The sequence below is a fragment of the Suncus etruscus genome, chromosome 17, assembly GCF_024139225.1.
Source record: "Suncus etruscus isolate mSunEtr1 chromosome 17, mSunEtr1.pri.cur, whole genome shotgun sequence".
Taxonomy (NCBI): Eukaryota; Metazoa; Chordata; class Mammalia; order Eulipotyphla; family Soricidae; genus Suncus; species Suncus etruscus.
The window spans coordinates 23,543,998-23,571,848 of NC_064864.1; the positions used below are offsets into that span (position 1 = coordinate 23,543,998).

Sequence of the window (27,851 nt, forward strand, 5' to 3'; positions counted from 1 at the left end):
TCAGCTGATGCTCAGGAAATACTTCTGGTTCTGCACTCAGGAATTATTCCTGGAAGTGTTTTGTGGGATCATAAGGAATTGATTCCACCAATCAATCCTGGATCAGCCAGCCACATGCAAGGCTCGTGCCCTACCTGCTGTAATATTGCTCTGGCCCCCAGCAGTACCCTACTTTAAATAAAATGCCATCCATGGTCTTTATTAATGAAAAAAATAAATTTTTATTTATTTTTTGGGAGGTTGGGGTTATACCTGGTAATGATAAGTACTTGTTCCTGGCAGGTTTGGGGATTGTATGGGATACTAGGAATAGAACCTAGGTTGGTCTATGCAAGGAAAGCATCCTACCTGCTGCACTATCTCTGTAGGCACTAAAATTTATTTTTCAGTTTTTTTTTTGTTTTGTTTTTTGTTTTTTTGTTTTTGGGCCACACCCGTAAGCTCAGGGGTTACTCCTGGCTATGCGCTCAGAAGTCGCTCCTGGCTTGGGGGACCATATGGGACACCGGGGGATCGAACCGCGGTCCGTCCTAGGCTAGTGCAGGCAAGGCAGGCACCTTACCTTTAGCGCCACCGCCCGGCCCCTATTTTTCAGTTTTTGTGGTACAGGGGATTGGACTTAGGATCTCACATATGCAAGAAAAGCACTTGACCACTGAGACACAGTCGAGCTCTACTACAGCAGACTTTCTTTAGAAAATTAATTTACTTACTTTGAATTTTGGAGCCATACTCAACAGTGTTCAGGGGTGATATTCATGGCTCTGTGCTCTGAGGATGACTCCTGGTGGAGCTCAGGAGATCATTTGTGGTGCCAGGGACTGATTTGTGTTAGTGTGTGCAAGGCAAAGCAAACCCCTTACCCCTTTTATAATACTCTCTCTCTCTCTCTCTCTCTCTCCCACTCCCTCTCTCTCTCCCTCTCTCTTTCTCTCTCTCTCACTTTGGTCCGTATTTTATTGACAAATTCAACAACTCCAATAAATAGCTAGACTTGTTCTTTGGAAGGTTAAATGCATGTTCTGTCCTTCTGCCTAAACTTGGCTGAGGAAGAATAACCATCATGCTTGTACATGGTTGTTACGAGCGTCAAACAGCACAGCTGCTGTGTATAATTGTATGGTGGTTTCTAAAAGACAAAAACCAAAATTACTGTAGGACTTAATAGTCCCACTTCAGGATCCATACGGAACTGAAAGAGGCTCAAGGAGAGATAGCTGCATACCACCTTCATAGAGGTGCTATTTGCCACCATCAGAAGACAGACGCAACCCCCAAACTTGGCTGGATGAATGGATAAAGGGAATGAAGTTTACCCATCAAATGGAATATTATTCAGTTTTAAGAAGGAGAAAATCCGATGGCTACATGTTTTTTTTTTTTTTTTGACAAGAATGCCCTTTGAATGTCATTAGGTTCACAAGCAAGTCACAAGAAAACACATAGTGTCAGTCGACTTAAAGTAGTCAGATTCAAAGAAACAGAAAGTAAGAGTGGGAACCATAATACAGATGGTAAGATGCTTGCTTTGCATGCGGCTGACCCGGTTCAATCCCCAGAACCTCAAATGGCCCCCTGAGCACTGCCAGGAGTAATCCCTCAGCATTGCCATTTATGGTTCACTCCTAAACAAAACAAAACAAAAAAGAAACAGAAAAGAAGAATTTAGGTTTCCAGTAGCTGGGGCTAGAGAGAGGTTGGCAAACATGTAGAGTTTCAGTTTGACTCAGTGAAAAAGTTCTGGAAATTTGTTTCACAATAGTGTGAATGTACTTAACACTATATACTTTAAAAGTCATGACAAAAATAAACTTTATTACATGCTCTTCTTTCCCATCCCTAACATTGACACCACCACCCACTTCCCTGACCTGTACCCCAACAACAACAACAAAATAAAAGTGTTTTGGCCAGATTCTTTGTGTCTCAGAAAGATCAGGGCCTGGTTACCAAAAAAAAAAAAAATGAACATTCCATTCCAGCTGGTTATTGGTCCTTGGCTCTAACTAGTCTATCAGCACTTTCATTTTTTTTTTTTAAATTTTGGACCACACCTAGTGATACTCCGGGGTTACTTTGTGCTCAGGAATTACTCCTGGCAGGGTCTCGGGAGCCATATGGGATGTCGGGGATTAAACCTGAGTCAGCTGAGTGCAAGGCAAGCACTTTACCACTTTACAATAGCTTTAGGCTTTCTTCAATACTTCTGAACTTGGGGCCGGAGAGGTAGCATGGAGGTAAGGTGTTTGTCTTTCATGCAGAAGGTCATAAGTTCGAATCCCAGTGTCCCATATGGTCCCCCGTGCCTGCCAGGAACAATTTCTGAGCATAGAGCCAGGAGTAATCCCTGAGCACTGCCGGGTGTGACCCAAAAACCACAAACAAACAAACAAAAAAAAGTAAAAAAAAATAATACTTCTGAATTTAATGACAGAAGAAGGAAAAGCCACATAAGGTGGCAGGCAACATTTTGGACCCTGTGAGGGTGGTGGGGCTCTTTGAGTCACTCCTGATGCCACGAGGGGATTCCTGCCACTGTTTTTGCTCCTACCCTCTATTTTCTCTTCTGACCCTGCTTCAGTGTGTCACTTGCATCCTCCAAACCAACTCCCTTCCTCTTGTTTTCCATCACACAAAATTAATAATCCAGTGGATGAAGAATTTTCTATCTGATAGTCTGAGAGCATAGATATTTAGAAGCATGGTTCAGGATGGACATTATCATCATGATTATAGTTTGTCCAGAAAATCTCTAAATATTTTCTGGGACAATAGTACTTTGGGTAGGACACTTGCTTTGCACACCACCAATCTGGGTTCCTCAGCACCCAATATGGCCCCTGGAGCCCCATTAAGAGTGATCACTGAGCACAGAGCCAAAAGTAAGTTTTGAGCACTGCCAGGTGTGGCCCAACAACAAACAGAAAACAAAAGAAAAAGAAAGTCCCTAAATAAATGTTGACTCTAAAATGGAACTGGATGGGCCCGGAGAGATAGCACAGTGGCGTTTGCCTTGCAAGCAGCCAATCCAGGACCAAAGGTGGTTGGTTCGAATTCCGGTGTCCCATATGGTCCCCTGTGCCTGCCAGGAGCTATTTCTGAGCAGACAGCCAGGAGTAACCCCTGAGCAACGCCGGGTGTGGCCCAAAAAACAAAAAAAATAAAATAAAAAAAAAATGGAACTGGAGAGATAGTATAGTAGGTGGGTTGCTTATCTTTCATGCGATTGACCTAGGTTTGATCCCTGGCATTCGTATGGTCCCCCAAGATTATTAGAATGATTCTAAGTACAGAGTCAGGAGTAAGCCCTGAGCACCACTGGTGTAGCTCAAAACCAAAATTAAACCCAAAATATTAAATTAAATAAAATGAAACATCGAGAAAGGAAAAGAATTTCTAGCATGTAAAGACATGCTACCATTCCTCTTCCTGCTGAATATTATGGGCCTTATTTATTCATCTACTTTAGAAAGATTTTTTTTAAAGTTTATTAAAAAGTAGAAGAGAAAAATTCCCCAGTCTGGAGAACTTAGTATATAGCTATGTATAGATCCTTTTTTAAATTGTTTTGTTTTTGAGCTATTCCCTGTGGTGCTCAGGGGTTACTGATAGCTCTGTATTCAAAAATTACTCCTGGCAGGTCAGGGAACCATATGAAATGCCAGGGACCAAATCTGGGTTGGCTACAAGGAAAATGTCCTACCCACTGTACTATCACTCCAGCATCTTTATAGTTTTTTTTTTTTATTTATTTATAAAGTTAAGTTTGGGACCCGGAGAGATAGCACAGCGGCATTTGCCTTGCAAGCAGCCGATCCAGGACCAAAGGTGGTTGGTTCGAATCCCAGTGTCCCATATGGTCCCTCGTGCCTGCCAGGAGCTATTTCTGAGCAGACAGCCAGGAGTAACCCCTGAGCACCGCCAAGTGTGGCCCAAAAACCAAAAACCAAAAACAAACCATATAAAGTTAAGTTTTAAAATTTTAGGCACCTGTAATTTATAATATTGTTAATGACAGGATTTCAGCACCACATATCCACCAGAATGTCTGCTTCTCTCTACCACTATCCCAGGGTCCCCCACTTCCTCCACCCCACTATGGGTCTTACTAATCTGTTTTGTTTGTTTGTTTGTTTTTACTATTCTATTGTTAAGCTAGAACGCACAGATCCTGATGCTCATTCTATGTATCATCCTCATTTTGAAGTGGGCCATTCAGTGGTTTTTCTCTGCTTTGCTGAGTTGTGCAACCATCATCACAATCTAATTTTAGAACATATTCATGGCCTGAATGGAACCCCCTACCCATCAGCCAGTGTCACGCCACTTCCACAACCCCTCTAGACATTGACAACCACTAATCTGTTTTCTATTTCGATGCATTTGCCTCTTCTAGACACTTCCTATAAATAGCTTCATGCAACATATATTATGAGGTTTTAATAGAGACGAATGAAAACCAACTTCTTCATGGGTGAGACAGGTCATGCTCAGAAGCTCCATTCAGGCAAAAAGGGGAGCAGGTGGGCTCTGACCAGACAGGCTCTGGCCTCCTCCCTGCTTCTGCAAAGGGATGGATTCTCACTGGCTTTAGGATTCTTGACTGAGTTGACCCCAGACCCCCCTGGCCATTGCCTGAAAAAGCCACGTAGGGTCTTTTTGGCTCTGAAAACTCTGATTTTAAGTGCAAGCACACTAAAAAAGGGCAGCAAATAATCTTATCAATTCTTATCTGGCAAAACAAGCACCAAAGGAGTACATTTTTCATGATAAAGGGCCACACCAGATAGCCATGGACACACACTAACTTGTGCATGTTTAGCAACTGTGGCCAAGGAGCAGTTAATGACCTACCTTCTGACAGAATCTGGTGGTAGGCCCATCCTCTGCTGACTCGGCAAACTCTGTCCAGGGCAGCTTCTCTCTTGTACAGAAAGCAAAGGGCATAGCTGTAAAGAAAGGAAAGGTCAGAATTATATCCAGTACTCACAGCCTAAAGTGGAGCTCTTCTTTTTGTTTATTTGCTTTATTTTGGGGGGATACTCTCACCTGGAGGCAATGTTCAAAAACTTACTTCTGGTTCTATGCTCAGAAATTGCTCCTAGCAGTGCTCAGGGACCATATGGGATGATGGGGGATAAAACTTCAGTTGACTGTGTGCAAGGCAAATGCCCTACCTGTTGTACTATCCCTATCTCTCTGAACTCATTGGGAACTCTTACAGGGCCATTGAGTCTTTGCATAGATCAATGCCACAATTTTTGTTGTTGTTGTTGTTATTTCCAATTGATTTCTTTTCTTTTCTTTTCTTTTTCTTTTTCTTTTTTTTTTGGTTTTTGGTTTTTGGGTCACACCTGCAGTGCTTAAGGGTTACTCCTCATTCTATGCTAAGAAATAGCCCCTGGCGGGGCCGGAGAGATAGCATGGAGGTAAGGCGTTTGCCTCTCATGCAGGAGGTCATCGGTTCGAATCCCGGCGTCCCATATATGGTCCTCCCATGCCTGCCAGGAGCAATTTCTGAGCCTGGAGCCAGGAATAACCCCTGAGCACTGCCGGGTGTGACCCAAAAACCACAAAAAAAAAAAAAAAAAAAAAAAAAGAAATAGCCCCTGGCAGGCTCAGGGGACCATATGGGATGCCAGGATTTGAACCACTGTCCTTCTGCATGCAAGGCAAATGCACTACCTCCATGCTATCTCTCCGGCCCCTCAATTGGTTTCTTGTTTTTTTTTTTTTTTGGTTTTTGGGCCACACCCTGTGACGCTCAGGGGTTACTCCTGGCTATGCCCTCAGAAGTTGCTCCTGGCTTCTTGGGGGACCATATGGGACGCCGGGGGATCGAACCGCGGTCCGTCCTAGGCTAGCGCAGGCAAGGCAGACACCTTACCTCCAGCGCCACCGCCCGGCCCCTCAATTGGTTTCTTAAGTTGTGTCTTTGGTCAAGGATGTTACATAGAATCTATCATGGTGAAATAAGGGACTGGACCAAAAGTCTTTCCAACATTATTTACTTTTTTGGGGGGTGGAGGACTTCTACCCAGAGATGCACAGGGCTCACTCTTGGGTCTGTATTCAGGAATTATGCCTGAAAGCGCTTAGGGGAACATATGTGATGCCAGGGATAGAATTAGGACTGGCCATGTATAAGGTCAATATAAGGCTTTAGTTTCTGTACTAGCTTTCTGGTTCTTTTCCTACACTCTTAAGGGGTTGGAGTAATAGTATAGCAGGTAAAGTACTTGCCTTGTACTCTTAAATACTATAGCAGTAGGGACTTGATTATTCACATACTCATGCTCATAGCAGCATTATTCAGAATAGAAGAGAGAAGGAAGTAACCCAAATGTTGATTAGCAGAAAAACTAAGTGTGATTTATACATACAAAGCAATCTTTGAATTAAGTTAAATCCTCACACGTGCTGTAACACAGAGACATTATGCTAAGTAAAACCATACAGTCACCAAAGGACAAATGCTGTCTGATCCCACTTACTAAAGGGATGTAGAACAGGCATATTTCTACACACAGAGTGGAAGGACAGTTGCTGGGGATTGGGTCAATAGGAAATTTTTATTTAATGGGCACAGAGAGTTTCAATTTGGAAGGATAAAAAAGGTATTGGGGGTTAGAAAATTAGCTCAAAGGACTAAGTACAGAAGATCCAGACTTGATTCTGTCATCACAGGGACTCTCCCCTCTCTCTCACACAGGGGATGAGCCCTGAGACCAACAGAGATGGCCTCCCAAACCAAAAACATTTAACAAAGTGTTCTGAAGCTTGAATGATGGTGATAAAAAAAAGAGGTCCCAGGGATGAAGCTTCATGACAGTCTAAGTGGGAGATGGTGGCCCATTCCCCAGCACGGCCCTACCTGCTGAGTACAAGCCTCCCTCCACAGGCTTCCACCAACCAGTAAGTATGATCTTGGGTGCATTGCAACTGAGTGTGTGAGACCTGGTTATGGCAATGACAACAGAGGGAAGGAGGAAATAACATGTTAAATAGGAGCTGGAGAGATGGCATGAAGATAGGGTGTTTGTCTTGTATGCAGGGGGATGGTGGTTCGAATCCTAGATTCCCATATGGTCCCCTGAGCCTGCCAGTAGCGATTTCTGAACGTAGAGCCAAGAGTAACCCCTGAGCACTTCCAGGTGTGACTCCCCCCCAAAAAAAACCCCCAAAACATGTTAAATGATTAAAGTGACAATTTCTATGTTATGTGCTTTTATTTAAAATAAAAAAACTTTTGGCCAGAGAGATAGCACGGAGGTAAGGCGTTTGCCTTGCATTCAGACGGACGGTGGTTTGAATTCTGGCATCTCATATGGTCCTCCTAGTCTGCCAGGAGCTATTTCTGAGAGTAGAGCCAGGAGTAACCCCTGAGCACTGCCGGGTGTGACCCAAAAACCAAAAAAAAAAAAAAAAAAAGAAAGAAATAAAAAACTTTTAAAATTATATATATTTTTTACTTATTTATTTTTTGTTTTGGGGCCATACTTGGTGGACCCAGGGGGGACTGTGGCTTGGGGTGCTAGCAATTGAACTACCTGAAAGGCAAGCATTCTACTCACTGTTCTCTCTTGGCCCTATTTTTGGGTTTTGGGTCAGACCTAAAAGTACTCAGGGATTATTCTTGGGTCTATACTCAGGTACCACTCTTGGTGGGATAGGAGACCATATGGGATATGGTGGAGCACCTTGCCTGTAGTCACTGGCCTGCTGGATTCATTTCCAGGGGATCTGTTTCATACCCTTTGAGTATTTCTTATTGAGCTGCTATTTGTCTTTTTTTTTTCTTTCATTTTTATTGGAATGTGTTTTTTGTGGGGGTGGGGAGGAGTTTGTGCCACTCCTGGCTATGCTCAGGGCTTACTTCTGGCTCTGAGCTCAGAAATTACTTCTGGCAGGCTTGGGAAGACCATATGGGATGGAGGGAATCCAACCTGTGTTGGTTGCATGCAAGGCAAATGCCCTATGCAATGTGCAAAGTTCTTGTTTGAACTGATCTTGTGAATCCCTAGACCCCCCCTGCTCTTAAGAATGTGGTGATATACAGAAATAGAAGAGGATTTAAGCATTGACATATGATAAAAGTTACCAAAGAAATAAACAAGACCTATACTGGACTACAGAGATAAGATTAGGAAAAAAAAAGTTGAAGCTGAAGTCATAATACAGTGTATAAGCAAAAAAAAAAAAAAAAATACAGTGTATAAGAGAAGCACTTGGCTTGAAGGAGGCTGACCTGGGTTCATTCCTGGCATTCCATATGGTCCCCTGACCACCATCAGGAGTGATTCCTGAATGCAGAGCCAGGAGTCATCCTAAGCATCTATGGCTGTGACCCAAATAAAACAAAATAAAACAAAAATGGCTAATAAAAACTCCTTGGAGGGAAATACACAGTGAAATATATTTGTTTTAGTAAAACCCCAACAAAATGGTGTTACCTCTTGCTCATAGAGTAAATGAAAAAATACAAAAGCCAAGTCCATTTCTTTCAGGGGCAGAAGCTGGAGGGGAATTGTCAGAAGTCTTTCCAGGCCCATGGCTGGGAACTGACTGAGGGAATTCGAAGGCTCCCTCCAACTGTGGGACATAGTTCTGGTTCTTTAGTTTTAGTTGTTGAAACCCGAAGACTGCAGCCTTTTTGAGTAATAACTGTAGCTGACCTTTCTCAAACACTGCTTGTTCCTGATTTTCTGGCAAAGTAGGGGTGACTCTGAGAGGAGGAAAACCTAGACACCCCAATACTCTCAGTTTGGGGGAGTTGGTCCTGAAATGGCACCAGCATAAAGACCCCACCCACAAAACCACTCCCACCGCAGCTGTCCAGGGCGGCTCTTTTGAGAATGGGAGTCTGGCCAGTAACAATCCTCAGGGACCTCGGCTGAAGACTCCCCAGATTCTCCTGTGAGGAGTGATGAGCTATTTTAAGGAAGTCAACAACCACCAAAAAATAACAAAAACTGTTGATAACAAAAATGTCCCTTAATGACCATTCATTCTCAGCTTTCAGAGCATTAGGAGAGGCTCAAATACCCCCAGAGAATAAAACCTCCCTTTCAGATTTCATTTCAGGTTGCTAAGCTCTCCAAATTTCTCCATTTCCATTTTAATGACTTCTTTTCCTGTTTACATAACCACTCTAATGTAAGTGAATCTTCAAAAGAAGGATGAGGAAAGGTTAGGGGAAGATGGCTGTCAAGCCCTATCTACAGTTTTCAAATTGGCAGGGACTGGGGTTCCCACATTTAGGGAGCTGACAGGAGCCTAGATTTTAGAACTTACTAACCCTCGCCAATCTAGAAGTGAAGGTACAGGGGAGTCAGGCATGGGGGTAACATTACAATTCAGGAGCTAAGTTATGACCTGTTGTGAGAAGGCAGAGAACTTTGTAGGAAGAGCTTGATGTCCTCCCAAAGGGAAAACAATGGGCTAGACCAGTGGTCGACAACCTTTTTTTTTTCAACTGAGCCAAATCTAGCCAAAACCACGATTGAAATGTATTTTGAGAGCCACACAGGGCATGCACTGACAGAGGCTAGGAGCAGAGTCCTGACTCCTGAAGCGGCCGCCCGGCACACAGAAGAGCCAAATTAAAAGTGTAAAGAGCCACATGGAGCTCTCGAGACGCATCGCTGGTGCTTAGGAGTCATCCCTGGCGCGTTCCAGAGGGACCATATGGGATGCTGGGGATTGAACCTGGGTTAGCTGCATGCAAGGCCAACTTCCTACTTGCTGTACTATCATTATTCTGGCTCCATCCAAAGTATATTTTTTTGTTTGTTTGTTTTGGGGACATACCAGGCAGCGCTCAGGGTTTACTCTTGTCTCTGTGCTCAGAAGTGGCTCTGGAGACACATGGGATACCAGGAATCAAACCTGGGCCCATCCCAGATCAGCAGCATGAAAGGCAAAATGCCCTACTGTTGTGTTATCACTTTGGCCCCCAAAGTATATTTTTTCCTGAAAAGGGTGCAGTAGGCTAAATGAGTTTGGGGGCTTATTTATATTTTTTATTATGAAAAATGAGAAAGGAGAAAATGAATACATGCAATGTGCTGTAACAGAATGTCATACATACCAGCAGAGAAAGGGATGGAAGCATGACTTGGGAACTATGTGAGTGGACAGGCTTAGGAAACATCATGCTGAGTAAGAGCAGCCAGACACAGAAAAACAACTCTTTACCCAGAACAGGTGAATTCATGGAGCAATGACAGAGCAAAGGTGATCAGGGAGAGCATGGAGGAGCAGTTATGACTGATTATAGTTTTGATTATTTTTTGTTAATTTTTTGGGTCAGGGCCCGGAGAGATAGCACAGCGGCGTTTGCATTGCAAGCAGCCGATCCAGGACCTAAGGTGGTTGGTTCGAATCCCGGTGTCCCATATGGTCCCCCGTGCCTGCCAGGAGCTATTTCTGAGCAGACAGCCAGGAGTAACCCCTGAGCACCGCCGGGTGTGGCCCAAAAACCAAAAAAAAAAAAAAAAATTTTTTTTTGGGGGGGGGGTCACTCCTGGTGGCACTCAGGAGTTACTCCTGGCTCTGAGCTCAGAAATTATTTCTGGCAGACTCGGGGATGCCAGGGATTGAACCTGGGTTGGCTACCTGCAAAACAAATGCCCTCCCTGCTGTGCTATTACAACAGGCCTTTGCCTACAGGTTTTGATAGAAATAATGAAATAGTTTTGTGGGTTTGTGTGTGTGTGTGTGTGTGTGTTTTGGGGGGGGATCATACCCTGCGGTGCTCAGGGGTTACTCCTGGCTCTGAGCTCAAAATTGCTCATGGCAGTCTTGGGGGACCATATGGGATGCTGGGAATTGAACCACTATCTGTCCTGGGGAGGCCGCATGCAAGGCAAACGCCCTACTGTTGTGCTATCTCTCTGGCCCTAATGAAACAGTTTTGGGTATTGATAGATGATTAGACAACTCTGAATGTATTTAATATCACTAAATCGAACACTTGGGAGTGGCTAGGGTGGTAACTGCTGTATTATATATATATATTTTTCCACAATTAAATTATTTTATTCATTTTATTTTGAGTCTCCCAAGCAGTAGTTGGGGACCCATTGCCACTCCTGGCATCTTGACCCAGTGTTACAGATATCAAGTTGTGATGGGAATTGAACCTGGGGCTTCTGCAGGTCAGGGGCACAGTCCAACCCTTTATGCTGAGCCATCTCCCTGATTCTAACCATTATTATTAAATTATTTTTAATAGTCACACAGTGGTATCAGGGGAGTCTGAGGTGCTGGGGATTCATACCTGTGCTCCAGCAATGCAAAAAACACTCTGGCTCTTTGATTCATCTTTCTGGCTCCATAATTAAAATTTTAGTGTAAAAATGCAAGAAGGGGGGATAGTAGGATGGGGAAAATAAACAAAATCCCATCACTGGCTTCTTGGAATTTAAGGTACAGTAGAAGAGACAGATGTATCTCACATGTATGGAGATATGAAAAATGAAATTGATTTCTGGTTATAGACAGCAGACTGGACATATTCTTTGCTCTTCCATGAAACTGCACAATTTGAAAGTGAACACACTTTTATGCAAAGGTGGAAACCACAAGGCTGGAGCCCTGCAAGCCGGATGAGAACAACAAAGCGCAGAAGACTGGCAAGCAGATGGTGCATAGATAATCTGGAGGACCCAGCAGAGGAGGAAGCACCCTCTCTCTACCACAGAGCCCTGAAAGCTCAGGCTAAAGAGGCACCATCTTGCTGCGAGGGTGGAGAAGCAGGGAAGAGAAGGCTAAAACGCAGTTAGAAGCACAGACCTTCCTTGTAAGAGGTCTGGATTATAGCCCTCCAGTGTCAGCAGCAGATTTGAGACTCTTTTTTCCAGAGACAGTTAAACAGAGGAGTCAGGCCTTGGGGAAACCAGGACAGATGAAGGTCAGGGAATGTCAGAGACAGAGGAATTAACTAAGTACTAACATGCTGGACCCCTGTCGGTTTTCTCTTCTTGGCAGGAGATGAGAAGAAACTCCTGTGGGGAATCAGACTAGCCTGAAAAGAATGGTCCCAAGCCACCACCAAGCAGATTACCTAACAAACAGCTATGGTAGATCACGTCTCACCAAGGGTATGGAGGAGCTCCCCTCCCAAAGTCAGACCCAACTTTCGATCCTCAATTGGGGAGTTTGGATGGGGCTGGTGGCAACAAATTTAGAACAGTAGGCACATGCAGGGAGAAAAAAAAATACTACCTGATGTTTTCAGAGATAAGAGAAGATATGGAAGCTACAAAATAAAATAAGGATAGGATATGATAAATTTGGAATTTGCAGACCAAAAGAACTCTTCTAAATTCAAAACAACACAAATGAAAAAGTGATTAATCAGCTGAATAATTAGGTCAGATCCACCTGGAAATCAAACAGAAAGACAAAGAAAAACAGGAGGAAGTACATAAAAAAAATTAAGGATCTTGCTTGGGACTCCAATAGCCTAACTGTAGGCATGATAAGAAGGAGGAGAGGAGGTGGGCCCGGAGAGATAGCACAGTGGCGTTTGCCTTGCAAGCAGCCAATCCAGGACCAAAGGTGGTTGGTTCGAATCCCGGTGTCCCATATGGTCCCACGTGCCTGCCAGGAGCTATTTCTGAGCAGACAGCCAGGAGTAACTCCTGAGCACCGCCGGGTATGGCCCAAAAACCAAAAAAAGAAGGAGGAGAGGAAAAAAAGGAAAAAATCACTAAGGAACAATATAAAGGATCTGGGGATATGACTCAATGGTATGGTACTTGCTATAGCCCAGGGTTTGATCTCCAAGACCACAGAACAGAAAACAAGTAGGAGATAATGCCAAAAACCCTACTTAATCTGAAGAACCTAAATTTCTAGATTGAATGTACTCATTGCATGCCCAAGAAAAAAATTTAAAAAAATAAAATAGGCACACATAGTTGCACATTATGAATAGTCACAGTTTTAGAGAAAAGGAGAAGATTCTACCACTTTCAAGAGAAAAACAGACAGGTCATAAATAGTAATAGATCAAAGTTTCTTTATGCTAGTCAATGGTGCTCGAGGCTAGAAGACAAAGGAGCAGCTCAAGCTTCTGGAAGAAATCTGTTTTTAGAGAAGTCTTATCAATCAAATTCTAGGAGGAACCTACTTTTATGTTTGGTTTTGGTTTTGGTTTTTGGGCCACACCCGTTTGACACTCAGGGGTTACTCCTGGCTATGCGCTCAGAAATCGGCCCTGGCTTGGGGGGACCATATGGGACGCCGGGGGATCGAACTGTGGTCCATCCTACGCTAGCGCTTGCAAGGCACACACCTTACCTCTAGCGCCACCTTCCCAGCCCCAGGAATCTACTTTTAGATAGGCAAGATCTCAAAGCAATATCCTGGGGCTGGAGAGGTTTAGCAGGTAAGATGCTTGCTTTGCTTGTGGCTGACTTGGGTTTGATCCCTGTCACCTCATACAGTCTCCAAGATTCCAAGATCACCAAGAGTGATCCCTGTGTACAGACCCTGAAGTAAACCTTGAGGACTGCCAGGTGTGATCTAAAGAACTCTCCCTCCAAAAACATAAAAAAGCAGACATCCTGTTTGTTCTTTTTCAGGTAGCTCATCTACCAACTGAGGGAATAAAGCAAGAAAAGAGGGAGATGTGGGATAAGAGAACATAAGAGCAGGGACCAGAGTGAGGTAGTACAGCAGAGGCCCTTTGCCTTGTACAAGGTTGACCTGGGTTTGCTCCCCTGAGCACTTCTAGAAGTGATTCCTGAGTACAAAGTCAGGCGTTACCCCTGAGCAAGGCAAGGTGTGCCCTAAAAACCAAAGAAACAAAAAAGGGAGGGAGGGAGGAAGAGAGGGAGGGAGGGAGGGAGGAAGGGAGGGGGAGAGAGAGAGAGAGAGAGAGAGAGAGAGAGAGAGAGAGAGAGAGAGAGAGAGAGAGAGAGAGAGAGAGAGAGAGAGAGAGAGAGAGAGAGAGAGAATATAAGAGTAATGCAGAGAAACATCCCAGGGAAATAATCCTGGCTGAAAGCTGAAGAGCCAGCAGAAGGGTCAGATTCAAATTGGAGCAGTCAGAAGGTTCTGAAATATGTTTCTTTATGGTGCTAAATCCAACAGACTGTTTCCTGTCTCATAAGGGGCTTTAAAACTGGCAGAAAGTATGGGGTAGGATTTGTGCTAAGCATATAGAAAACAAAGCAAACTCCATTTTTTTTTAATTCAGGGGAAAAAAACAAAGTAAACCAAATCAAACCAAAACAAAACAAACCACGGAAAATCAATGCTAGGTCTACAAAATGGTCTGGCAGCGTGGGAACTGGAACTAGGAAGGGATCTTGTGCATTAAGGAGGCAGGAGGGAAAGGATACATCCTGTCTTTCTCCTTCTTCCTCCTTAGTAGATGATGCAAAATGGAAAAATCAGAAAGCACCAAGTAAAGTAAATGTGTGTGTGTGTGTGTGTGTGTGTGTGTGTGTGTGTGTGTGTGTTGAGTCTCTCCTGAGGGTGCTCAGGAACTATTCCTGGCTCTGTGCTCAGGAAACACTCTGACTGCTGCTTGGGGGAATATATAGTGCTAGGTATAGAACAGGGACCTGCCACATGCAAGGTAAGTAACTCGAACCTGAGCTTTTTAGTCTTCCTGTATATTCTAAATTATGACCACATATAATTTTGATAAAACTGAAAAGGAAGAGCTGGAGCTATAGCACAGAGAATAGGACATTTGGCTTGTACATGGCCAATCCGGGTTTGATCCTCGGCATCCCTTATAGCCCCCTGAGCAGCCCCAGAAATGACTGACCTCTGAGCTCAGAGCCAGGAGTAACCCCTGAGCACTGCCAGGTGTAGCCCTAAAACAAACAAAACACTCCTGAAAATGAAATTAGGTCCTGAGAGATAGTACAATGGGTCGGGTACTTGTCTTGCTTGTGGCTGACTTGGCTTCATGGCTTCAAAATGGTACATTAAAGTATACAACAAGAATCAAGAATGCCGGAGAGATAGCACAACGGTGTTTGCCTTGCAAGCAGCCGATCCAGGACCAAAGGTGGTTGGTTCGAATCCCGGTGTCCCATATGGTCCCCCGTGCCTGCCAGGAGCTATTTCTGAGCAGACAGCCAGGAGTAACCCCTGAGCACTGCTGAGTGTGGCCCAAAAACAAAAACAAAAAAAAAAAAAAAAAAAAAGAATCAAGAATGCAACTTTAGCTAGAGAGGCAGGCTGAGACTTCTAGGTTGAGCAAGCTGCATGATGTCAGCAAGTCATGGAGGTCAGTGTAGATTCCGGCTGAGATGAGACCACAGAGGTGGAAAGAGGATCAGACAGAGTAGTGCATGGTTGTATGTCCTAAAGATCTGTCATAGTGGAGGGTAGAAGCTACAAAGAACTCATGGGGCTGTGAAGCAGGGCAGTGTAAGAAGTGGAGGAAGGAAAGAATGGATTCAGCATGATTTGGGCCTACAGGAAGGAGAGAAGGTAGAGTTTCTGATGGTGCTGACCAGGAGTCTTTCAATGAATGCAAAAAGGAATGTTTTGGGTTTTTTTGTTTGTTTGTTTGTTTTTTGGCTTTTGGGCCACACCCGTTTGACGCTCAGGGGTTACTCCTGGCTATGCACTCAGAAATTGCCCCTGGCTTGGGGGGACCATATGGGACACCGGGGGATCGAACTGCGGTCCGTCCTACGCTAGCGCTTGCAAGGCAGACACCTTACCTCTAGCGCCACCTTCCCGGCCCCTTTTTTTTTCTTTTCTAAAGGTCTCTGTAATAAGAAAACTCATGATGATCTGACACCTAGCATTCAAAAGCTACAGGAAAAGCATCCCTAAAGAGACTTACTCCAGGCCTCTTGGAAGCAGATGATGTTGACACCACACATTGCAGCCACTTCAACCATGCTCTCTATGCGCTTGTGAAGGGCAGCGACCTGGCAATTTAAAAAGCAAGGGTGGAGCCTGCTGTTAGAACTCACTTGGTACAGGTGAATGCCAACCCCCACCCGGTCAACTGCAATAGGACCAATAAAGATGGGAAGTTCTTATGCTTTGTGTTCTGTTTTCTTTTGGGAGTTACATACCCAATGATGTGTAAGAGCCACACCTGCTTGTGCTTGGGGGACCATGCATGGTGCCAGGGGTAAATCAGAGCGGTGGCTACTACAAAGCACATCTTGGCAAGTGCCTTCATCTTTGTGCCATCTCTCCTGCCCTGATACTTTGCAAGCTCACCAGGTTTAAAAATCTGTCACAAGGGCCCGGAGAGATAGCAGAGTGGCATTTGCCTTGCAAGCAGCCGATCCAGGACCAAAGGTGGTTGGTTCGAATCCCGGTGTCCCATATGGTCCCCCGTGCCTGCCAGGAGCTATTTCTGAGCAGACAGCCAGGAGTAACCCCTGAGCACCGCCGGGTGTGGCCCAAAAACCAAAACAAAAAACAAATCTGTCACAAATGGTGGAAATGCCACTGAGACCCCCTCCCCCCAAGATACAATCTCTCGGAGCCTCCCCTCTTCCCTGGAGAAAGGGGAGAAGGCTGTGGCCAGCTTATGGGTCACGTTGAGCAGAACTGCACACTGCCCATGAGGCAGCCTCACAATCACTGTTCCTTTGCCCCAGGACACTGGACATTTCCTGCTATCCTGCAGTCTCGGCTCTGAAGTCGCCTGGTCCTGTCAGTACCAGCTTCCTGAGAGGATCTGATTGTTGGATGATGCATGTCCCTGCTAGGTTCTTTGTTTACCAGGAATGTGCTCCCCAACCCCAAGCCTTCCTAGGTGTGTTGTCCATGTCAGGTGTGGCTCACAAACTGGCCAGGCTCCAGGTGAGCACTAGGTGGAGGGACTTCAGTGCACCCCAGCCTCTGTGGCCCTCACAGCCCTGCTGCTTCTGTCATTCCATGACCCACAACCTCCCCAGGGGCAGGAGGAAAGTCATGGTCTTGTGTCTTCAGAGTGAGTCCAGGACATGCTGATGTTTGTTCAGTGATGAGAGGAAGAAGGCTAAAAATCTAGAGCAAAAACTTTTTGCTATTTGGGTGGGAGTTTTGAGCCACACGTGGAGGTGCTCAGGGCTTGATCTTGGCTCTGTTCTCAGGAAACACCCCTGGCAGTGCTTGGAGGGCCCTATATGGTGCCTGAGATCAAACCTGAGTCATCCACTTCCGAAGTAGGCACTTTCTAGCCTGCCCCAAAGAGATAGACCCTAATGCTGTCTCTTCTACCTATAGAAATGTGTCCACATCTTCCCCCTATGGGCACTATTTGGGCCAAATGTTTTCTAGGTGTCAGAGGGCTGAGAAGTACATTCCTGCCCCTGATGGCCTGACAAAAGGAGGTTGTGAGAAGAAAGATTCTCAAACAACTCATCCAGAGGCAAAAAGTGTACTGAAACCCAGAAATATTTATTTTCAATTTTTTTGGTTTGGGAGCCATATCTGGCAGTACTCAGGGATTACTCCTGGCTCTGCATGCAGGAATCACTTCTGGTGGTCTTGGGGAGCCATATGGAATGCCAGGGATTGAACCTGGGTTAGCTGCATGTAAAGCACACACCCTACCCGCTGTACTATCATTCTGGCCTTTAGAATTCTTATTGTTTTGGAAGAAGGGGTACTCACTGGGGAGACCGTGAGATGCTAGGGAGTAAACCTGGGCCTTTTGCCTGAAAAGCATATGCTCAATCTATTGAGTGATTTCTCTAGTCCCCAGAAATCTTTTATTTCCACAAAATCCCAGAGAGGTCAGCTTTGCGGTGTAGAAGCTGACTGAAACTCCCATGACCTTAGGGGTTTCTAAGAAAGGTCCCTAAGAAATTCACTCTCATTCATGCGGAATCCTGAGGAAACCTCTGCAGAAAAAGCTCAGGATGTCTGAGGAGCTGGAGGAACCCGCAGAGTTGTGTATCCAACAGAGCATCTGTTTTATTTAGGGAGACACCAGAGGTTGCCACAATGAATGGGCAGGTCAAGGATCAGGCCTACAGTCTCCCATTGCCCTGCAAGGTGCCATCAGCTGATGGCCATGAACAACCTGCCTCCCTGTTCTACCCTGTGAACTGAAGAGGAGGGACCAGGACCATCCTGATTGGTGTGAGCGGGCAAGAGGCTGAGAGGCAGAGCTTGGCGGAGGGAGAGTGTGAGCCAGCCAAAATGGCACCGTTCCATGGAACATGGGATCGATGGCAGAAGAGGAGAAGAAGCAGGGCAAGGTACAGAGATCCAGGGAAGTGAAAAGAAGGTAGAGAAAGGCAGAGCCTGGGAGAAATAGCCAGAGAGCCAGGCTAGTGGGGAGGGGTGGCTGGGCATTAAGGTCTACTACCTGCTGACCCAAAGCGAGAGGCCAGACAGGGACTGTTCAGAACACTGAGCAGCCTTGTCCCATTTATGTTATTGTTATTATTATTATCATTATTTGGTTTTGGGCCACACCCACTAACGCTCAGGGGTTACTCCTGGCTATGCACTCAGAAATCGCTCCGGGCTTGGGGGGACCATATGGGTCGCCGGGGGATCGAACCGCAGTCCGTCATAGGCTAGCACTTGCAAGGCAGACGCCTTACCTCTAGCACCACTGCTTCAGCCCCCCATTTATGTTATTTTGATCAAAAGAGGCCACACCTGTTTTGCTACAGGAGCATCCGCGGGCAGGGGGATTTTGTTCTGAACAAGCCCCACACGCACAATCCGAGGGCGTCTCAGCTGCTCTTCTGCGGCCTCAAAGGCATATCCCTGCAGCTCAAAGTCTCCTTCCAAGGCAGCTTCAAAAGCCTTGCAGGGCATCTCCAGCTTTCTACACAGGCAGGAAAGATGGGGAGACCATTTGTATGAGGTCAGCAGAAATCCCTCCCCTCAAATCCCCATGGCTGAGCCATTGAGTGGACTGAGAAGAGACAGAAAATAAGTAAGGAGGCACTGGGATCACAGGCTTTGCTCTGGATTGGAGAGTGTCCCAAACCAAACAGAAGAAGGGGCTCTAATATTGGTGTCAATGAATGGGAGGCAGGAGCTGGGGTTCAGGACGGGGAGAACTCAGCTCAGCCAAAAATGGCTGCGCCGCAAGTCTGGACTTCATGTAAGTCCCCAGGAGTGATAGTGTGGTCAGATGTGGAGAGGGGTGTCATGGGGAAAGCTATTAGGGGTGAATTGATTTAGAGTTGCCGGAAGCAGGGCCAGGATCTCAAGCACAGAAGCAAGGGAATGGATTCCTGAAACTAGTGGCCTAGGGTTAGAGGGCCCCATTGAGGCTGGTGGTGCTGTGGAAAACTAGGCTTCCAGGTTTTATTACTGAGAGAAGTGGCAGGGACTGAGAAGGATGAAGGGTAATCAGAGGATTACAGGGCCCTGTGAGACCCACACCCTGTCCTGCTGGGGTTTCTGCAGGTTGGGATGGAGGCTCAATTCCATGTGGGCTGGGCTGGACTAGACCAAAGGCCTGAGCATTCATCCTGGTTTGTGGTTAACAAGGCAAGTGGATCATTAATTTAGAAAACTGCCCACTAACATACCGTTGACCAAGCAGCAGGACCATCCCCATGGTGCCCTGCAGTGAGGTCAGACCCACATGGACCTGGCATGGGGCTGGGCTCCTAGCCAGGAAGGGTTTACCATGTAGGGACACAGTGGTTATAAAATCCCCAGAGAACACATCAAAGAATAACCTGACAGCCATTATCTAATAATAATATTTCTCTCCTACTTTAAATCACTTTCTTAAAGACATTTCTTTCAAAAATCACAGCCCTGTCAGCCCAAGCCCCCTGTTGCCGCCCCCTGCCAGGCGCTTTCTCCTGTGCAGAGCTGACAGCTCTGTGTTCGGCTCCACCCCTGACAATCAGCCTCCTTTCAATACTCTGGGCTCCTTGTAATCCTTGGTGGTTTAGAAATAGCAGCGGTGCCCACACCTCGCCTCCAGTTCCAAGACTCCTCCGAGTCAGCTCTCCCACCCTCAGCAAAACCCACTGCTGCACCCCTGCACCACCCCCAAAATCTCACTCTGCTTCAGCACAGGGCTTGGTGGGAGACAGACCAAAGAGGTGCTCTATGTGCATCTCTCCTGTGGCCCACAGAACCAGATGGGGGAAGCCAAACTGCCCTTTTGGTCATGGTTGGGGTGTGTGTCTCAAATTTGTGACCGAGGCTGTGACATCAGCCAGATGGGGTCCCTGGTGACTGTCTCTTCTCCATGTCATTAATCCCCCTTCCCCGTTAGTCCCGTACAAGTTCTCCCAACTCCCTACCCCCTTAGTTCCTTGAGGACCCTTACTAGCCAAAGCCAGGCTACTCTGCCCTCTGGAATTCTGCTTCTCAGCACCACCTTCTTTCTGGCCACTGCCAGGTATCCCTGCAGGTATTTCCTGACATCAAGCCAGGCACTCCTTACTGCTTCTTTGTTAATTTTCATTATTGGGGTTTTCTGGGCCATACCTGGCACTGCTCAAAGGCTATTTGTTTTTTAATGTGTGTTTTGGGGCCCCATCCAGCAGCGCTCAGGAGTTACTCCTGGGTCTGTGCTCTGAAATCTCTCCTGGCAGGTTTGTGGGACCATATGGGATACTGGGAATCAAACTTGTGTCTGTCCTGGGTCAGCTGTGTGCAAGGCAAATGCTTTATCACTGTGCTATGCTATCTCTCGGACCCCCCCAAAGGCTATTTGTAACTGTGCACAGGAATGATTCCTGACCATGGTTGGGGAGACTGGTTGGTATTTGAAGTCAAATTGGAGTCAGCTACATTCAAGGCAAGTGCTTAAACCATAGTATTATCTCTCAGATTCCATTACTGATTCTGTTTTTTGGTTTTTGGTTTTGGTTTTGGTTTTTTGGTTTTTTGAGTCATACCCAGCAGTGCTCAAGGGTTACTCCTGGCTCTACACTCAGAAATCACTTCTGGCAGGCTCGGGGGACCATATGAGAATGCCGGGATTCAAACCACTATCCTTCTGCATGGAGGGCAAACGCCCTATCTCCATGCTATCTCTCCAGACTCCATTACTGATTCTGGATCCATTTCTTAGAGAAGAATCCATGTGCCCATTTTTGGGTGTTACGCAATGTAGGGCACAGCAGGCACAGCCCAGGAAGGGCACTGAAGAGCACCGGTAGCTGAGTCACAACCTCACCGATGGGAATGCGGAGGCTCTGCCAACTGCTGCCTCCCCTAAACCCCTTCCTTGGTTTCCGGCCCCTCCTCCCAAAGCCTCACCAGCAATAGGGCAAGAAGCCCTTTACTTCCCGTACTGGCCTGGCTCATCCTCTGGGACCCCACCTCTCCTACCTGGGGTCAAGGCAGATCTTGCCTCTTCATCATCATACTGCTTCTGTAGCTTCATCTTTCCCTTTCTAATGGCTCCTTACCATCAGCATTTTAAATAATTAAACCAGAGTTCTGTTACACAGCTCAGGGGAGGAGGGGGGAATTAAACAGTGGAAAATAAAATCAGATGAAAAAAGTTCCCCTCACCATCCCAGTCTGAACCTCAATCTGGAAATTCTGGACAATATTTTAGGCCTCTTTCCAATGGCTTTCTGTTTGTTAGATATGTATTACATGAGAAGTGACATCCAACTACAGTTTCTACCCTCCACTTGCCTTTTCACCAAGTGATTTGCGTGGCATGAATATCTATATTTTACAGATCCACCCCAGAAACTGCATTTTTCCCATGGAATAAACAGAGCAGAAAATGCAAGGGGCCAGTGCTGGGGCTCAGTGGTAGAAAACTGTCTGGGCTCCATACTCCACCCTGATATACCCCCCTCTAAGGTGAGACACAGGCTATATAGGCACCTCAGATTTTCCCACTTGCTTTCTCTCCTTTCCCCTTCCCTGGCAGTTGTCACCTGCCACATGTCCCCCACAACCCCACTTCCAGACCCACTCCACACCTGCCTTCTGGAAGTTGAAATCCCAAAACTTGGTTTCTGCTTCTCTCACTAGAAGCCCTGCACCTCTGCCACTGTGTCCCTGTCCCACCTTCCATCTTTGCTCCATGCCCTAAGTCTTCCTGTGTCTGCAGCCTCCCCCCTGGAGTCTCACAGGCACAACTCTCTGACCCTTACCCTCTGGATTCTCTAGAATACAGACCACTCCTCTTACTTTGAACCCCTTCATCATCTTAGGACAACTTCTAGCCCTGCCAAGACCTCCTCGCCCTGGACCCTTCAGGGACTGAACTGTGAGTGGGGCCTCACTTGGGTATAGGATCTTTGTAGAAGCAATTCTGCATTTTACAGACTTTTTTGGATGATGTCAGCGAACCTTCAATCTAATAGCAAAAGAGGCAAATGATGAAAGAGGTGCCCGGAGAGGAGAAAGCAGGTAAAGATGGAGGTGGGCATTAGTCACACAGACACAACAAGCAAGGGCGTTCCAGGTACCACGACGAAGAGACAGGTAAGGATATTCCCTCAGAGCCTTTGGAGGGGAGTGGCCCTATGGATGATGCATACCAGCTGCAGAAGCATGAACATATATTTCTTTTCGCTAAAGTCTCTTAGACTATGGCAATGTGTTACAGCACATTAGTAAACTAAAAGCTTCCACACATACTTCTTCAGGCCTCTCCAGAGCTGCAGCAATCACATGCAGAGCCAACCAGAAGCATCACAACTGGCCTCATCTGTCATGCCTGGCTATTCTTTAAACTACTGGCTTTCTGCTTCCTCCTTTAAATGATTCCAGAACTCTAACTGCCATAAGGCCAGAGTCTCTCTGCCTCAGCCTGGTGGACAGAGCCTCCAGGGCCTACCCACCCTGGTTACTCTCACAACTCCAACACCCACAGCCTCCCAGTGGCCATGTTTCCTGGTGTCAGGGAACTAGCTGTAATCCTAGAGATTTCCCACCTCCAGGCCAACTTTCCTTTCACCTCAGCTCCTCTCCTGAAAAGCCTTCCTGACCATTCTCCATCATAGCCTACAAACTCTATCTAGTTCTCCCTGTATTCATCAGTTACAACATAGAAAAGGCCTCTTGAGGGCAGGAACTGGGGCTGATGGCTCACTTAACTGCCTACTTCAGGCACCGTTCAAAAACAAGCCATAAGTGTTTGTTGAGTGAGTGACTATTTCTTGGTTGCTTTATAATGGAGAATCACTGTTCTCTGGGGGTTTTCATTTGTCTGACAGGGGCAATGGCTCGAGCTCCTTCAATTAAGAAGCATTTTCAGTCCAGTATCAGGCCACTGGGAGAGATAGTCGTGTGCAGTTGGGATTTAAAGGAGCGGCTGAGGACTCAGAGCCTACCAGACCTGCATAGAGGCAACCATCCAAGTGAGGCTGGGAAGTGAGCAAGGGTTTCGAGTTTTTACACTGTTAATGATTTTCCATCTTCCACCCGCAACCCTTGTCATAGCCCAGTTCCAACCAATCAGGAGGAACAAGCAGATACACAAGTTTTTACCTTGCAGGCAAAGCATGAAAGGGTTCAGTGCTGAATGAAACAGAATTAATACAAAAGAGGAGTCAGGGATCTTGCCTAGAGGTAAGAGAACTTGTCTTCCATATATTAGGCCCTGAGTTCAAGCCCCAGTCCTCCCCAACCACACATCTAAGAAAAAGGACTAGGACAGATTTTCTCAGTTACTAGGAGCTAAATTCCAGGATAAAGGGTTTGTCAGTCATTGGTGAGTGGATGTGGGCTCCCATTTCACTCCCATTATAATCCCTTCCCACCTTGAGCAATCCAAATGCTCAAAGTCCCTCTGCAGGGTACTCCTGACCCTAATCTCTGGAATGTGCACCAGCCAGTTGGCTAAGTAAAAAACTTCTTTCTCCTTTCTTTCTTTTTTTTTTTTTTGGGTCACACCCGGCGTTGCTCAGGGGTTACTCCTGGCTGTCTGCTCAGAAATAGCTCCTGGCAAGCACAGGGGACCATATGGGACACCGGGATTCAAACCAACCACCTTTGGTCCTGGATCGGCTGCTTGCAAGGCAAACGCCGCTGTGCTATCTCTCCGGGCCCTCTTTCTCCTTTCTTAAGACTCTTGGACTTTACATACCCACTTCATCCTGGAAAACAAAAAAGCCCATTTCTATTTCTAGAAACTGTACCCTGAGATGCCCCTTGCTTAAAAGCCCCTTTGGGACCCTGCACTTAAAGATGGTCCCCCAGGATGAGCGCTGGCAGGCGTGATGGGAAGTAGTAGCGCAGATGGGGCCTGGATGCCATCCAGTCTGAATACTCCTCTTTGGAGTATGAAGAACTCTTCTCTAAGGCCCCCAGCAGTACTTGGGGGGGGGGAACCCAAGGATTACTCCCAGCAACACTTGGCCACCAGACTGAATAGTTCAACACTGCTACATAACCTCATGGTGTTCAGGAGGTCATAGGATGCCAGGTTTAAACTCTAATTTTTGTGTATGCAAGGTATATGTCTCTAACTGCTGGGTTATCTCTCTGGTCCTCAAGAATGCTCCTGGACAAAACTCTAAACCACTCTTGTGGTGCCAAAAGGTGCCTGTTTTGCCTTTATTTACCATACACTGGTAGCAAACGCATTTTGGGATCTGAGGTCTGATTTCTCAGCAGTAACTTCAGAGCAGCAGTTGGTGCATCCATTCAAAACCTTTGAACTTCATAGGAGTTGATCAAGCTCCTGCCTTAAGGTCATTGCCATGAAGTCAGGGACGTGCAGTCTGGCTGGACTGCAAGAACCCACGAACAAGCCAGGACGTGAAAGGATAGTCAGGAGCTATTTCAATTCTCAAGCCCCTCTGAGATTTTTGGTTTTTACCACACCTGACGGTACTCAGGGCTTACTCTTAGCTCTGTGCTCAGGGGATCACTCCTGGTAGAGCCTCAGGAACCATATAGGATGTTAGAAATGGAATCTGTTGGGGCCGGGCGGTGGCGCTGGAGGTAAGGTGCCTGCCTTGCCTGCACTAGCCTAGGACGGACCGCGGTTCGATCCCCCCAGTGTCCCATATGGTCCCCCAAGAAGCCAGGAGCAACTTCTGAGGGCATAGCCAGGAGTAACCCCTGAGCATCACAGGGTGTGGCCCAAAAACCAAAAAAAAAAAAAAAAAAAAAGAAATGGAATCTGGGTCAATCAGGCAAGTGCCCCATCTCCTGCAATATCTTTCCAGTCCCCCTTCTTTAAGAGCTTTAAGTAAAGAGCAGCATGATGATTCATGCTTGGAAGGAGGATCTCTGTTAGAAAGATTAAACACAGGAACAAAGTGCTCTCCAGTTCTGTTCACAGTTCTGTGCACTGTGCTTAGAAGCAGGAGTTGGTAAGAGTAGGGCCGGGAGAGATAGCACAGCGGTGTTTGCCTTGCAAGCAGCAGCCGATCCAGAACCAAAGGTGGTTGGTTCGAATCCCGGTGTCCCATATGGTCCCCCGTGCCTGCCAGGAGCTATTTCTGAGCAGACAGCCAGGAGTAACCCCTGAGCATCGCTGGGTGTGGCCCAAAAACCAAAAGGAAAAAAAAAAAAAAGAGTAGGTAAGAGTTAGAGAAGGAACCATTGGTCTTAAACCCATTGGTCAATCAGATTCTGCAATTTCTCTCTGCAAGAGCCCCTGAGATCCAGCGGTTGCAAGAAGGAGAGTTGATTCTCCTGGGGGGGTTCTTGCTAAAGACATGGATTCAGACAGCACCAGAGTAAAGCAAGTCATAGATAGCCAGTAAGGAGTTGGGTGGTCATAGAGAAAGCTTCGATCTTTCCAGAAGACCTTTCTCTGGTGCCTTGGGACAACTGGGGAAGCGCGTTGTTAAGGTCACTCGGGGTCTATGCAACCTCTGAGCCCCTCAGGATCAGTTCACCTACACTTCTGTGGTTTCCAATTCTCCAACTCAAGACTGTATCAACACTCTCTCCAAAGTGCTTCAGAACCAGAAGTCCATCCCCTGCCTCCCCCCCCCCCAAACTCCCCCTCCCCAGTCCCTAATCTCAGGGTCCCAAGGCTTCCCACACCTGCCGGAAAGCAGGGTTGCAGACCTGGTTTCCTTGCCATACAGAATGCGTTTCACCTCCTGCAAGTCTCTGTCTGGCAGGTACTTTTCCAAACACTGCTCCAACGATTCCCATTCTGAGCCGGCCATGATGAGCGTTTGCAGGCTCCCAGGTCCGGATCCCAAATACCTGCCCTTTGCACCCACTGGGGGGTGGGGGTGGGGGAAGCAGCAGGAGGGGTGGAGGGGTGGCCCCAGGCTGGTCTACGCAAGCGTCCAAGCTGGACTGACGCCTCCTGCTCCAACCTCGCTGCTTGCCACCAGCCCTTTCACGCCCCTTGTCAACTCTCTCTCCTCCCTTCTGTTCCAAAAGGTCCCAGTGACAACGACACAAACACCGGGCTCTGCCTCCAGTGCCGGGCTTTGGTTTGGGACACAAAACTGAATCCAGGTCGGAGAGATAGCACAGCGGCGCAAGGCACTTTTTGCCTTGCACAACCGACCCAGGACGGATGGTGGTTCGAATCCCGGCATCCCATATGGTCCCCAGAGCCTGCCGGGACAGATGTTTGAGCTCAGAGCCAGGAGTAACCCTGAGCGCCACCGGGTGTGACCCAAAAACCAAAACCAAACCCCCAAAAACCCAAACACCTGAGTCCAATATCCCACAACGCACATCCCCCTGCCAACAGAACGGGGTAACAAGGCTTGGGTGGGGTGACAGGTCTGGGTTTGGTCTCAAGGTCTCCGAAAGCAGGGGGTTGCAGTTTCTAGAATTCTGGCCTCGGGTTCCACTGCAGATTTCGACATCGAGTCCCTTGGCAGCGCCGACGAAATCACCAGCACTTTTGTGCGCTCGTTGCTGCAAAATGCAGGGGGGCCCCCGGAGCCCTTTTTAATCCTGCGAGTGTGGTGTGTGGGTCTTAGGAGCACTTTTCTGGGAGCGCAACTCTTGAGGCTGGGTCTGAAAAGAATCTGGAGAGGCCTCTTCTACGATTGCAAGCTGTCAGTCCTGCAGCTGGACCTGCGCCCCCTTTTTCGGTTTGTTTTTCTTTGTTTTGTTTTGGGGTTACACCTGGCTTTGCGCTCAGAAATCGCTCCTGGCAGGTTCAGGGGACATATGGGATGCGGGGATGAAACCGGTGTTGGCTGTTTGCAAGGCAAAGGCCCTACTGCTGTGCTATCGCTCCAGCCCCTCAGTCCTGCAGCTGAACCCCTCGTTGTGCTGCTGCCTGCACCTCCTTTTATTTTTTTTTTATTTTTTAATTTTTTTTTGGTTTTTGGGCCACACCCGTTTGACGCTCAGGGGTTACTCCTGGCTATGTGCTCAGAAATCGCCCCTGGCTTGGGGGGACCATATGGGACGCCGGGGGATCGAACCGCGGTCCTTCCTTGGCTAGCGCTTGCAAGGCAGTCACCTTACCTCCAGCGCCACCTACCCGGCCCCTTCTTTTATTTTTTTAGCTTTGCTCACATCTGGATTCGGGAAGCCAACCTAACTTGGGCTAGGCGGCATTGCCAGGAAACAAATGGTCCCCCCAATCCTGACTTATCTATTTGCAAACCTGCGACCTCAGGAAAGTTATTCAAGACACCCAGGCTTCTGTTACTTTATCTGTCAACTAAGGATACCTCTACCCAAGGTTGTTTAAAAGTAAGATAAACACAAAAGAAACGAAAGTGAGGTGGCATGCTTCAAATATTTTAAGCCTAAATCACCAGCAAGTCTTGGTCATTGTTTTGGTAAAAAGTTAACTGACAGTTTCCAGTATTGGAGTTGCTTTTCCAAGAATGCGACTTTAAATGAAGGCTTTTTTGTTATACCAGTACAGAGATAAGAACAATACAATACAATAAGAACAAGTCAGCAAGACCGAGTTCTTAGGGAAAGACAATATGTAAACAGAGTATATATTTGTTTGTTTGTTTGTTTGCTTGTTTTTGGGCCACACCCGGTAGTGCTCAGAGGTTACTCCTGGC

The 27,851-nt window shown here is 46.8% G+C and overlaps 1 protein-coding gene across 1 annotated transcript in view; it reads right to left on the reverse strand.

Moving 5' to 3' along the window:
* Positions 1 to 26,098, reverse strand: part of UPB1 (beta-ureidopropionase 1) — a 39,178-nt gene extending 13,080 nt beyond the window's left edge. The window contains exons 1-4 of the mRNA XM_049790711.1: positions 25,918 to 26,098; positions 18,598 to 18,769; positions 15,824 to 15,911; positions 4,855 to 4,949 (exon numbers count right to left, since the gene is read on the reverse strand). Coding sequence (XP_049646668.1) covers positions 4,855 to 4,949; positions 15,824 to 15,911; positions 18,598 to 18,769; positions 25,918 to 26,021 — 459 coding nt within the window. The 5' untranslated portion in view covers positions 26,022 to 26,098. The remainder of the gene's footprint in view (positions 1 to 4,854; positions 4,950 to 15,823; positions 15,912 to 18,597; positions 18,770 to 25,917) is intronic.
* Between the last annotated feature and the right edge of the window lie 1,753 nt (positions 26,099 to 27,851).